The sequence below is a fragment of the Miscanthus floridulus genome, chromosome 8 (genome assembly GCF_019320115.1).
Source record: "Miscanthus floridulus cultivar M001 chromosome 8, ASM1932011v1, whole genome shotgun sequence".
Lineage (NCBI taxonomy): Eukaryota > Viridiplantae > Streptophyta > Magnoliopsida > Poales > Poaceae > Miscanthus > Miscanthus floridulus.
The window spans coordinates 116,069,800-116,083,786 of record NC_089587.1 but is presented as its reverse complement, the minus strand read 5'-3'; the positions used below and the strand labels follow the sequence as shown (position 1 = coordinate 116,083,786).

General features: G+C 49.9%; 1 protein-coding gene and 1 pseudogene across 1 annotated transcript; one reads left to right on the top strand and one right to left on the bottom strand.

Moving 5' to 3' along the window:
• Positions 1-1,678: 1,678 nt before the first annotated feature.
• Positions 1,679-2,333, top strand: LOC136469767 (uncharacterized; annotated as a pseudogene).
• A 915-nt stretch (positions 2,334-3,248) lies between these two features.
• Positions 3,249-3,584, bottom strand: LOC136469766 (uncharacterized mitochondrial protein AtMg00810-like). Its single transcript, XM_066467835.1, has one exon. The coding sequence runs from the start codon at positions 3,582-3,584 to the stop codon at positions 3,249-3,251; it is 336 nt and encodes a 111-aa protein (XP_066323932.1).
• Between the last annotated feature and the right edge of the window lie 10,403 nt (positions 3,585-13,987).

Here is a 13,987-nt window from a genome sequence, read left to right as displayed (position 1 = left end):
AATGACCAAAATAAAACTTTGTAGATCTTGAGAAGTTATGAAATTTTGTAGTTGGCAACATTTTGATTTGAAATCATTTTGTCAAGCAAAAACGATGTTTGAATTTAAAAATTTTAAAATTTGAATTTTTCAAAAGACCTCGGATGGAAAAACTTCCTAAATGAAAATAGTAGATCTCCAAAAGTTATGAAACTATGTAGTTGACAACTTTTTGATTTGAAATCATCTTATCATGCAAAACTACGTTTGAATCTCTCAAATTTGAAATTCGAATTTTTCAAATGACCTCGGATGGAAAAACTTCTAAATGAAAATTGTAGATCTCGAAAAGTTATGGAACTTTGTAGTTGACCACTTTTTGATTTGAATTCGTTTAGGGCCTCAAACAAGCAATTTACTCTCGGTTTAGTATAATATATGAGGATAGATAACGGAATCTAGACACAAGTGGCAGTGTAGTGTAGTGGTAGAGCAGCAGACACGCGAGGGAGAGGTCATGAGTTCGAATCCTGCCGGCCACGTTAGCCGCGAATTTTGCGTAAAAAAATGCAGCGACTTTGATGGCCGGTGGCGCTGGCCGGTGGCGCCCTCCCCCAAAAAAAATTTTGCTATTATTTTTTAGTTTTTTTCGCATTTTCATTTTGCCGAGTGCTTTTTCGGCACTCGGCAAAGGCTTTACCGAGTGCCCAACAAAAAGCACTCGGCAAAGGCTTCTTTGCCGATTAATTTTTTGCCGAGTGCCCTTTGCCGAGTGCGGCACTCGGCAAAGCCTTTACCGAGTGTATTTTGGGCTTTGCCGAGTGCATCTCAGTAGCTTAGGTGAGTATGCCTTCGTCTCGGCTTTCTCTCCCTTCCTAGCTACATCGATGCTCCTTTGTAGGAGGTGAAGGAGGAGCGAGGCAGAGGTAGATGGATTGACGACGAGTCCATCCTGCCCATTCCTTGGTGGATGGATCAACGGTGAGGTGGATGGATCGATGGCGAGGTGGTTAGATGGGCTTGATGGTGAGGTGGATGGATCGACGGTGTGGTGGCTAGGTGGGCTTGGCATTGGGCTCAATTTTTTGTCTTTTAAATGATTTTAGAGGCGAGCGTCTTAAGCACCCCGCCTTTGAAAATCTGAACTAGATAGGCAGGAGAGAAGACCCACTATTGTTTTTTCCATTTCCAGTGATCAAGTTATTAGCCGCAAAAGAGCCCCATTCTTGTAGTAGTGTGAGTGCAGCGAGCAAGTGCAGGCCCTTGCAAATGTAAGGCCAGTCTCAATAGTAGTTTCACGTGGGTTTCATTTGCCTTAAATAGATTGTCACATAGGCATTATTTATGTCATGGCAGTGTACTTAAGAAGAGAGAGAATAAATGAGTTTCATCAAGATAAAACTCTCTTAGCACAATTACCAACTATCTATATGTCATGGAATTAAATGCCTATAAAACTATAGAATGAAACTTTGTATTGAGAATAAGTGTTCCATCCAAATTTCATTGTCATAAAAACAACAGCATGAAACTTTCCATGCAAACCCTAACCCCGTCAAAATCCGGCCGCAACCGACCATAAAACACCCTTTCTCATGTTTGTTGCTTTTCCCTCCTCACCTCGCTCAATTGGCACAGAGTACGCACAGCACAGCCAACCACTACAGAAGCTTCGAGAACCTAGGGTTTCCCCACCTCCATGGCCATCGCTATCGCTGCGGTGCATCCGTCGCCACCGCCGCCGCTAGCACGGTGCACCGTAGCGTGGTTGGTGTGCACCCACCTCGCCTAGGCCACCATTGACATAGTCATCTGCTTGTTCCTCGCAAGCATGTGGCTTCTCTTCTGGGGCCTGGCCACCAAGGAAATCAAGCGGCTCACCTGTGGTGAGGGTTGCGCTGTGGTCACCTTCAACGTGCTACTGATGGCACTGATGATGGCCCGCGCGCAGGCGGCGATGGTGATAGCCAGTGACATTGAGGTAATGAAGGTACGGAATGGGGGAAAATAGTGCCTTTTGGATCCAATTTTTCTGGCACGGCGATGCCAATAGGATAGGTGTCATCTGAAATTGGAAGCTTTTACTGCATATGCACAATTTTTAGCCTTGATTTAATTACCTTTTGGTTCTGGTCCAGGAGCCTACTCTGATTCTGAAGACATCGTATGCGGCAATGCGGGACACGCTATGTGACCCTGTCGCTCTTGGGTTCCTTGCTTCATTGGCATTCACCCTGCTCATGCCCATTGGTGTTCTAGTGAAAGGGGACTCGCCCGTGATGGGGTCTCGTCGGGAGGGAATGGGTTCAGTGATCTATGATGTGGGAACGTTGGGCACGGTCTGTTGGCCCTAGATCTCCCACATGGGTGAGCCGACCGCTCACCGGCGTTGCCAACCACACACTATGGCTAGAGGTAGAAGAAGGGAGGGAGAATAGAGCATGCACACACAGCACAAAGCACCAACATTGGTCGGAGCTCTATAGAGGAGATGGCAAAACCGAACTCGCTCTCTTTACTGAGTTGCAGTGGGAAGCTATATATACAACTCTACCCATATAATCCTAGTGCATAGACATGCCAGGTTATCATGCTGCTACAGTGACTAGATGTGACAGCAGGGCTGACTTTGGCGCCTACCCCTACCATGGCTATAGTGCGGTAGGGGAGCCTTTCGGTGCCTGCCCCTGCCGCGACTACAGTGTAGTGGCAGGGGAGCCCTTTCGGTGTCTACCCCTGCTGCACGTACAGGGGAGCAATAGATTACTTCACAATTCTTCCCCTAATCCAGCTGCTAACCATAGAACCTCCACCATGCCAATCATCTTCTTCAGCTCCGTGAACCAAAGACGGTCGAGCGGCTTGGTGAGGACATCCACGAGCTGCCGACCAGTTTCGACAAACTTAATGATGATCTGGCCTCCATCGACACAATCCCTGAGGAGGTGGAACTTGACGTCGATGTGCTTGCTCTGGTCGTGAAGAACTAGATTCTTCACGAGGGCAATGGCGGGCTGGTTGTCCACCATCAGTGCTGGTGGGTGAGCTTCCACACCGGTCAGCTCGCCCAGCAGCCGGTGCAACCACATAGCTTGGCACATCGCTATGGCCGCCGCCACATAATCTGCCTCACACATGGATAGTGCCACCACCTTCTGTTTCAATGACAACCATAAGATTGGAGCCGACCCGAGGAAGACAAGCATGCTAGAGGTGCTCCACTGTCCATCGATGTCCCTCGCTATGTCTGCATTGCTGAACACAGTGAGCTACAGCCCACTTTTGCTAGTCTTGGGGAAGACGGTCCCCTGATCCACCATCCTCTTGACGTAGCGCAGCAGCCGCTTCACCGTGGCCCAGTGATCCTCTCGGGGATCCTCCATGAAGCGACTGACGTAGCCCATGATGAACGCAATGTTCAGCCTCATGTGGACTAGGTAGCATAGACCGTCGACGATGCCCTGATAGAGTGTTGCATCTACCCTCGCCATAGTACTAGCCTTCGTCAGCTTCAGCCGCTCCTCCATTGAAGTCACACACAACTTGCACTCAGCCATGCCACTCTGCTCCAATGGCTTCAAGGCATACACGCTCTGATCGAGCATGAGTGCCTCCTTCCCCTGTCTCACCTCAATGCCAAGTTAGTAGGAGAGCGCGCCGAGATCGCTGATTCGAAAATGAGCCACCATCTCACGCTTGAAGCTATCGATGTCCTCCATACACGTGCCAGTGACAATCAAGTCGTCCACATACACGCCGATGATGAGATCCTCCTTCCCTCGTCGCCGTGTGTAGAGTGCGTGCTCAGTTGCACATCATGTGAACCCAAGCTCCCCTAGTGTGGCATCAAGCTTGGCGTTCCACGCTCGTCGGGCCTGCCGAAGCCCGTAGAGCACCTTGCGTAGTCAGAGCACCCTATGCTCTGCTCACTTGATGGTGAAACCCAAAGGTTGCCTGACGAAGACTATCTTTGCCAGCTCGGAGTTGAGGAAGGCTGATTTTATGTCCAGGTGATGGACGCGCTAGTCCTTCATTGATGCCAAAGCCAGCAGTAGTCAGATAGACTCCATACGCACTACCGACGCAAAGACTTCCTCGAAGTCGATGCCCTCACGCTGGACAAAGCCTTGGGCGACAAGGCGCACCTTGTGCTTGATAATGACATCACGCTCATCTCGCTTGACCTTGTACACCCACTTCAGGCTGATCGGACAGCATCCTAGAGGTGGATCGATGAGGTCCCAAGTCTCGTTTTTCTTTATTGCCTTCATCTCCTCTAGCATCGCCCACCGCCAATTTGCATCGTGCTTGGCCAACGTGAATGTGGGTGGTTCCTCTACACTGATGAGAAGCAGCTCGAGGTCATTGAGTAGCCAACCCACCAGGCCTGAGGACCTTGTGTCACCGACGATGTCGTCCAACCTACGGAACCGCACCTCCTCACCATTGTGGAAAGCATCCACGAACTATGTGATGTCGCTTGGAGGTCAAGTGAACTTGATTAGCGTCGATAGAGTCCCCTGTTTCACCGGAGTGGTCGGCATAACATTTGGAGTGCTCGGCACCCTGCCTGCAGCGCTCAGCACTACTCCTAGACCGCTTGTCACCACTCCTAGAGTGGTTGGCACCACTATAGGAGTGCTCGACACCAGTGTTGGAGTGGTCGGCACCACTACAAGACCTCTTGGCTCCACTACGGGAGCGTTTGGCACCCGTCCTAGAGTAGTCGGCACCACTACAGGACCGCTCGGCACCACTCCTAGAGTGCTCAGCACCCCTCCCAGAGTGCTCGGCATCGCTCTAGGAGTGCTTGACTCTATTGCTGGAGTAGTCGGCACCTCCTTTCCAACGTCTCCACCACCGTGGATGACCTAGTGCTTGACGACAAAGGTGCTGGTGAAGCCGCTAGCTTCCCCTGTGCCTAGACTATCCCAGTCCTAGGACACCTTCTTGTTGAACACAACATCACGCGAGACAACCACCTTGCCTCGACATGGGTCATAGAGCCAATACACCTTAATACCTTCCTCATAGCCTAGGAGCACCATCGGTGTGCTCCTGTCCTCTAGCTTGGTGAGGACCGGCTTTGTCTTCCTGACGTGGCCAATGCAACCAAATGTCTAGAGGAAGGACATGCTCGGCTTGCGCCCATACCAAGCTTCAAACGGTGTCTTGCCCTTTAGGGCCTTGTTGGGTGCACGGTTGAGGATGAACACCGCCGTGGTCACCGCCTCACCCCAGAACCTTGCTGGTATGCTCTTGGCCTTCATCATGGATCGAGCCATGCCGACGATTGTCTGGTTCTACTGCTCCACCATGCCATTCTGCTACAGTGAGTACGGTGCGGTGTGGTGTCGCACCACACCTTGATCCACACAGTACGTAGTGCGAGCGGTAGCTCCGTCCGCACCGACATTGGCAGTGGAATCACCTCCGTCGTCGGTTGCTTGGTGACCTCTGAGGGCGCTCCTTCAGCCCCAGTGTCTGCTTGACCCGTCGAGGGCATGGGCGCCACCACGAGTGGTGCTTGACCGGTCGACGAGGCTGTGACACCGGCTCTGCTTCCACCCAAAACAAGAGTGATGTCGGGCGACGATCATTGTCTCGCCTAAATGGCAATGCTCTTCTTAGGCACTAGTGCCAAAGAAGTACCCCGTCTTAGGATGCTACAAGAAACAAAGGGTGATAGTCACGCTGAGAATAGAGAAAAACAAAGAAAAATAGAGACAATAGAGACAATAGAGGAGTCAATGACTTACATCGGCGCTGGTGGGCGGAGGATACGTTTGGAGGACGGACCCCTAGGTCCTTGCTCCACCTCATCGGGGTGGGGCCATTTAGAGCCCGCCCCCTATTCCTAGACAGAGGGGCTCACCTCCCTTGCATCTAGGGGTGCGGCGATGGAGCCACCCCCTCCGTCGGCACCTCAGGCGCAATGACAGATCTGCTCGCCCCTGCTAGCTCTTGAGGCGCAGCAGCAGAGCCACAACCCCCCGCTAGCACCTCGGGTGTGGTGGCAGATCCGCCTGCCCCTGTTGGCTCTTGAGGAGCGGCAGCAGGGCCACTCCCACCCTCTAGCACCTCGGTCACGGCGGTAGATCCACCCACCTCTGATGGTTCTAAGGTTGGCCAACAGTCTGGCCCGCCTCCTCTGGCCTCACGGATGCACCTTCCCTTGTGTGGAACAAGAAGGGTCCCTGCATGGACGAGTGGATACCTATCAGCATATCCTCACTTTCCAGGTTATCCTACTCGGTGTCGGCAACTACCTCGTCATCTTCATCATCATCATCATCATCACTGTCTGTGTCCTCCCCTCGCTCCCATGCCCATAGCATCTTCTACTGCTTCTTCCTCTTGTCCTCCTTCGCCTTCGGCAGCAGAGCCGGGTGATCTGTAAGGATGAGTTTCTTTGGCTGATCCCCCTATCTCAATATTAGCATCAAGAGGTCGGGAGTTCAATCAAAAAGGAGGCACAAGGAAAGAAAACTTACGAAGACAATGTACCCTGGTTCTAGTCACATCAGGAGGTGCCCCAACACCGGATACATGAACTCAAGGATAGCGTCGGCGTCGTCTCATGGAGGCTCCATCGTCTCCTTGATGCGTTGCGCCACTTCAAAGGGGGAGAGCACTCCCTCGGCGAGCGTCGTTCCATCGAATGATGCCCCAGGCGCCATCATTGGCAGGGGAAGCGCGTGCCTCATCAGTGGCGCCACCCTCCGCATGTGGTAGGCACCGATGATCCCTGACCCCTTCACGCCCCTCTCCTTCAGGATTTAGATGGCAATGAGATGGTCTTGGATTCTCTTCTTGTCTTTCTCCGGGGCCCCCACTTCCTCCATGATTTCGGGACCTCTTCGATGAGGCGCCCGGTGAACTCTAGCAAGGGGGCGGCTGCATCGTTCTTGACATAGAACCAATGTGAATGCCACCCCTTGTTGGAGGTCGATAGACGCATCGGTGGGTACTCGCTGACCCAGTTGTTGCGGAGCTGAATGCCGACACATCCTATCGGCACGTTCAACTCCTGCTTCTTCTACCGCTTCTTCAGGAGGGTGACGACGAAGAAGTACCGCCACATGTCGAAGTGGGGACCAATCCCCAGGAACCCCTCACATAGGGCGATGAACACCACAATATGTTGAATTCCATTGGGATTAAGGTGTTGCAGCTCTACCTTGTAGTAGTGCAGCAATCCTCGAAGAAACTTGTGGGTAGGGGTGGCGAATCCCTGCTCGTTGAAGTGAGCGAAGGACATGATGTAGCCATCGGGCAGTGATGGCATGTCCTCATCGCTAGGCAGATGCCACTCCTCGGTGGTGGTCTATGCGCAAAGAAGACCATGGCGAATGAGCCCCTCCAGGCATTGGAGGGTACCTAAAGAGGAGGAGCTAATGACCATCAACGTTGATTCGTCTGCACGGTCAAGAGCACGACTACACCGCTTGCCGGATCACTCCTCGTTCGTCCACCGAGACCATAGGCCCTGCCTCAAGTTGACTCTTGGGGGCTAGCTTCACCTCGCCTGATGTCTAAAGGCAGACTCCATCCCGCCTGGCCCTTGGGGGATGGCTTCGCCTCACCCAACATCTAAGGGCAGACTCTGCCTCGCTCGACGTCTAAAGGCAGACTCCACCTCGCTCGACGTCCGGGGGCTGGCTCTGCCTTGCCCGACGTCTAAGGGCAGACTCCACCTCGCTCGATGTCCGAGGGCTGGCTCTGCCTCGCCCAACGTCTAAGGGCAGACTCCATCTCACCCGACATCTAGGGGCAGACTCCGCCTCACCCGATGTCCGAGGGCAGGCTCTGCCTCGCCCGACGTCTGAGGGCAGACTTCGCCTCACCCGATGTCTAAGGGTAGACTCCGCCTCGCCCGATGTCTGGGGGTTGGATCCGCCTCACCCAATGTCTAAGGGTAGACTCCGCCTCACTCGTCGTCCGTGAGCAGGCTCCGCCTAGCCCGATGTCCGGGGGCAGGCTCCGCCTCGCCTAACATCCGGGGGCTGACTTCACCTCGCTCGATGTCCGGGGACTACTCCTTCATAACTACGGACATAGATAAGGCAGGGCACTCAAGTCAACCATAATACCGAGGACCATACCCAGCATGCCTGTAGGAAAATACCATCAGGATATGACAAGACGGGCACTTTAAAGCTCTTCCAGGCATGTCAGAACCTGAACAGTGTTGTAGTCGTCGACATTTGTCTTACAGTGTTGTGGGCGCCACCGTTTGCCCTCGGGCGTGGATCCTGACAGAAGAATACAACAACTACTGTGGTCCAGAAGGAGACTTGCATCCTCTATAGTGACAAATGTGCGGTCACTGCACCGTCTGCTCTCTGTAGGGTCGCGGATCAACACCCTAGTCCATCGCGCCGCCTGCCGGGGTAGGATGGGACATGACCACTTGCTGATAGAGCCAGAACATGGCATCATCAGCGGACAGACACCCAGCATGGCCCTATTAGGATTAGCGGAAATACGCCAAGCATGGAGTTATCCCTGGCATCGTCTATCGTGTTAGGGAGGGCTCACTCAGAGGAAAAGGAAGACCTGGCATATTTGAAGGACTTTCTTGGCCTTTAGTTTTTTTTCATTCTCCCATCTATAATCCTTGCTTCCCCATGGTCTATAAAAGGGAAGGTAGGGCACCCCACTAAAGAGAGGGATCAATTGAACACACCGCGCATCATATCACACACAGCTGAGCAGCAACCAAGCTCTCAGCGCCCAGTTGTCCTTTCCATTAGAGACTTAGAACCCATCCCTCTCTCGCCCGTTTGTAGCCCCTACTATGAATTTTTTGGTGCAAATAACATGAGCAGCAGCCACAAACCTTGTGTCTTTTTAGCACACCATCCGGGCCAGACGCGCAATAATACAAATTTACTCGTTGGTGTTTACTTGAAACACCGATAGCAGGCGGAACAAGTGCAATTCAAGCCTCGCTCGAATGCCTAACCAAGTCTAGATCCAAAGTACCATTCTGCCCAGTCTCCAATTATCATCCATATATATTCCATGTGATAGTAATATAATAACAACAATAATATATTTCCTATCTCTCACAAGTGACAAGTAATCACTCAACTTCTACCGAATCCTATAGCATAGCAATCTACACAATCCTAACATACTAGTAGGACTCATAGGATAAGGATATATATATGCAAGTGGGTTTTCATTCAACTCCTTAAAACTTAATGCACAAGCATAAAATAAAGTGTAGAATAATAGGGGTTATGCACCGAGGCTTGCCTGGGCAAGATATAACCAAGTATTAGCATTCCATTGGTGACATGATCATCAAGGCACCATCTTTTCTGCTACTTTGGTCGACTCCATAATCCATCGTTGTTCCTATTATGATATACATGGATGCAACGTAGAGACGCAATTAATCAACGGTAACCGTAACTCTTAAATATACGATTATGCCTCGCAAGCTAACAATATAGCTCTAACATGCTAGGCTACGTATCCATGTTGTCGAATAAGGTGTTATTTCCAAACAAGTGTTTTAGTTCTACAATCCCAATGTGTTTTGGTATTTTATTGATTAAATATATATTTTAGAACTAGGGCTCACTTAGCTACCTTAGCAAACTAATTATTATGGAGCTACAAAAATTACAGTGAACACCTAATAATGTTAGGAATTTACTATGAAAATTTTAGAGCCAACACTATCACCAATTTATCACAAAAATTCCTTCAAGTTTATATCTTAACAATATTAAGCATCTCAAATTAATTAGATCACTTCTGAAAAAATTATAAAACTACGTGAACAAAATATACTAGCAGATAGATCATGATTTTAGAAACCTAACCAAATTGGTTTCACAATTTTTGGTTAACTACACAATTTTATATTGAATTTACAAGTTTATCTTAGAAACTAAATTAGAAAATGCTTGGAAAAGGAAAAGGGCTGGTGGCAACCTTCGGCCCAGCAGCCCGGCTTGGCCCAACGTGGAACGCGAGCGCACGTAGCTGGCTGGCCCAGCAACGGCCTAACGCCGGGGGCGCCCGCGCACGACTACGGCTTTGCAGAAAAGCCCCCGTACTTTTAGATAATAACATGACTACTATGCGCACTATTTCTGCCATCACTAATCTTGCAACTAAACCCTCGGAAGTTTTCACATTTACCACGGGGAGGTCCCTGGGGATCCCCGCGCACGCCGGCGCGGTGGCCGACGGCATTAGGCGGTTACACCAGGCAACCTAGGAGTGCTACGACAGAAGTAAGGGGCCGACCACTATCTATAGCTAAACGCGGAAGGATGGGTGGCGGTTAGGGACTCGGAGGCACATTGTCGTGGGTTGCAGCGGTGAGCGGCTATCCACGGTGGTGGTGTGCCTGTTCTGACGAACCTACATACGCTCGGCAGAGTAGAAGTGGTGGATAAGCATTAGTGGCTCACCGGAATTTATGCTGTGGTGATGGTTGAGGCGGAGGAGTGCCGAGGTGGCCTGGCCACGTGTGCACAGTGATATCGGTAGCGCTCCAAGGTTGACACCGACGCGTTAGGTCCTCACTTGCGTCGTTCCTAGTCAAACAAAGATGAGCAACAGCACAAGGGGACCAAGGTGAACTCATAGGAACAACTAGTTGAACCCCTACCAAGGGGTAGGGCCTTACCCCCAAGTCATGCTCTGTTTCAGAGGCGTGATGACCGACGGCTGTGAAAAGACCAATTTCATCCGCGTCGAGGCGCGGCAAAGCCTCGATATGGGTCGCCTAGCTAGTTGACTCCCTGGGCCACTTGTTGGTGCAAGGAATTGAACTACGAAGCTTCAAGCTAAACAAATCGAGAGGCAGAGGGCATGGTGCACCCGTTGTGGTCATGTGGTGGAGAAAAGCATGCGGATGCTCGAGCGGTAGGGCATGTTAAAGCGGGGCTCCGGTCAACGGTGGCAGAGCGAGCTCGTGCACACAGGTGATGAGACCAGGCGCACCGACGTCGGCTAGCGAGGGCAAGTGAGGCAGGAAGGCATCCCATTGCCACAGTGACTGGGCCATCGACTAGACATGGCGGTAGCGGCATACGCCAAGGGCATGATGCGGTAGGTGATACGAGGGGTGAGGCGAATGTGCCATGTCAACCAAGCGATGGTAGCCACAGGCATGGTTTGGCCGAGCGCACAGCACAACGGGAGCTAGACCGTGGCCAACCTGGGCCAGCCAACGCTAGGACGAGGCGCTGCGAGGCACCATCCGTGCACACGACTGACCCACAGCCACGACCTGGCCACGGCATGAGACCGACGCCCACAGCGTCCGCACACGTGGTGACCACGGACTTAGGCCGAGCGGCTGCGCTTGGTGCCGTGCACACATTTTAAAGTGAAGCAAAGAATGCCGATCATCTCAACCGAAGGTCAACCAATCCTACTAACCTAAAGTCGACACTACCAGCTACCTAGCAGAGCAATCGTCATGACCCGAGAGCAACTAGAGAGGGAGAGAAAAGGATGCCAACTTGGGTTCATCGCTGGAGTGTTGGTTCACGAATAGAGCGCCAACAACGCGGTTACAACGCGTTCTAAGGAGATTTGGGCAATTTTTACGAGAGCAACATGACATCCAACACAACTTTGACCTACACCATGCTCATGTACTCACTTTGATGCAATCAACAATACCAAAACATGCAGCTAGTGTCTAAACATTTTTATTAGAAATTACATGTCAAAATAGCATTGTCTACTACCCTTCCATACATAGAAAGGTAAAGTATTTCAGTTGGGGCTAAGTAACCATTAACTCTTTTGTCGCAATTTTTAATAGGTCTAAACCTTGTTAACTTCAACCAACAAATACTTCATGCAATAGTCCATACCTTATACTAACCCATAGGAATAAAATATTTAAGCACCATTTAACTATTTTGCTCAATACAATTCACAAAAAATGGTATTTTAACAATAGTTCAAGTGTTTGTCGACTTAACGAAATGAGCTTATCTTAACATCAAATTTGATTTTTGAGCTCTCAAGAACACTAGTTAACAACATTTATTTTGATTTTTCTCAACCACAAAAGTGAGTCACATAGGATTCGCTTATCATTTCACATGTGTTATAAATTTTTAAAACTTGAAAACTTGTTTGGCTAATATCTCTCGGACCTAAATCTCAGTGCTAAGCAAGCTCGTAACCCCAGGGGTGTTACACTTAACCGCAAGGGCGCTGAGAATCGACCGTTGGGATTAGGCGACTAACATTGAATCCGGGGGACACGTGGATGAAGATCGGCGATTGGACGCTGGGGGCCTGCATCCGGTCAACGTGACCTATGCGTCCGGTCACCCCATGAAAGCTAAGGGTAGAGAGCCAATGGCTCTATTTCAAGGGGGCCCTATTTAAGCCCCATGGGCGGCTCAAGCTCACTTTCTTGGCCATTTGCATTGACATAGCAACCTTTTGAGCTTAGCCCAAGCCCACCCACTCATCTCCATCATTGATTTATCATCTTTGTGAGATTGGGAGACAATCAAAGTGCATTGCTTGAGTGATTGCATCTAGAGGCACTTGGTGTTTGTGTTTCGCTGCGGGATTCGCCTGTTACTCTTGGTGGTTGCCGCCACCTAGATGGCTTGGAGCAGTGAGGATCGTCGAGCGGAGGTTGGTGATTGTCTTCGGCTCCGATTGTGGTGATTTTGAGGGGTTCTTGACCTTTCCCCGATGGAGAGCCAAAAGGTACTCTAGTGGATTGCTCATGGCTTGTGGATCCCCATCTTGTGTTGGTTGTGTGGCACCCAATTACGGGTTTGGCGTGTGATGCCAATTAGCGCGTGAACCTCCAAGTGGGTGAATAGCGACAACGGGGACTAGCTTGCCGGCAAGCAAGTGAACCTCAGTAAAAAATCATTGTGTCGTCATTTGATTACAAGGTGATTGGTCTTCATTGGTATTCATACTTGTGATTGATTGACTCCATTGGTGATTGGCTCATTCCTCTACACCGTAGTATAACACTCCATCCTTCACATGTATTTACCTTTTTTAGTGTAGCTTAGCCCTTTAGTGTAGCTAGTTTTGAGGGCAAGCAAGAGTCATGTAGAGTGGTTAGTAAGGCTCTTTAGTTAGTCTTTGAGAGCTCACTAACTTAGTGTAGTGACATAGCCTTTGTGTGCATAGAGATTATAGTCATTAGAATTGTGATAGGTGGCTTACATTTTTAGTAGGCTAGCGCAACATTCGCTTTGCCTCATTATTGTCTAACCACCTTGCTTAGTGTTGTTGTAGAAATTTTTATAGGCTATTCACCCCCCCCCCTCTAGCCATTAGGACCTTTCAAGTGGTATCAGAGTCGTGGTCACCTTGATTTGAGGCTTAACAACCTTCGGTGTCAAAATGGCTCAAATCAACAATACCAAGAAGACACCCCAATTTGATAGCTCCAACTATCCTTATTGGAAGGCTAAGATAACAACATATATTAAGTCAATCAATAGAAATGTGTGGAAGGTGGTGGAGACCAAGATTGAGATTGCAAATGAAGAGGCTCCCACCATCGCCGAAGAAGTGCTACTCTAAAACAATGACATTGCTCTAAGTGCCATTCATGATGCAATTAATGAGAGAACATTTGAGCAAATCAAGAACATTGAGATGACTCATGAGGCTTGGAAGAAGTTGGAAGAATCATTCGAGGGCACCAAGGCAATAAAGGGTGCAAAAGCATACATTCTCAAGGAGAAATTTGCTAGCTTCAAGATAAAGAAAGATGAGAGTGTGCCAGACATGTTCCATCAGATGGAAGTGCTTGTCAATGATCTCAAAGCACTTGGTGAGAAGGTAGAGGACAAGGACTTATCTCATAAGTTCTTGAGATGCTTACCTAGAAGATTTGGTATGTTTGTCACCTTGCTAATGAGGACCGGTTTGGACACAATGACACCAAACCAAATCTTAGGAGATATCATGATCAATGATGCTTATAGAGATGATGATGAGAAGGAAGAAAAGAGGGAGAAGAAAGATGAGAAGA

Coding starts and splice junctions, on each gene's coding strand:
- LOC136469766 (XM_066467835.1), bottom strand. CDS start 3,584: ATGCTCGATCAGAGCGTGTATGCCTTGAAGCCATTGGAGCAGAGTGGC.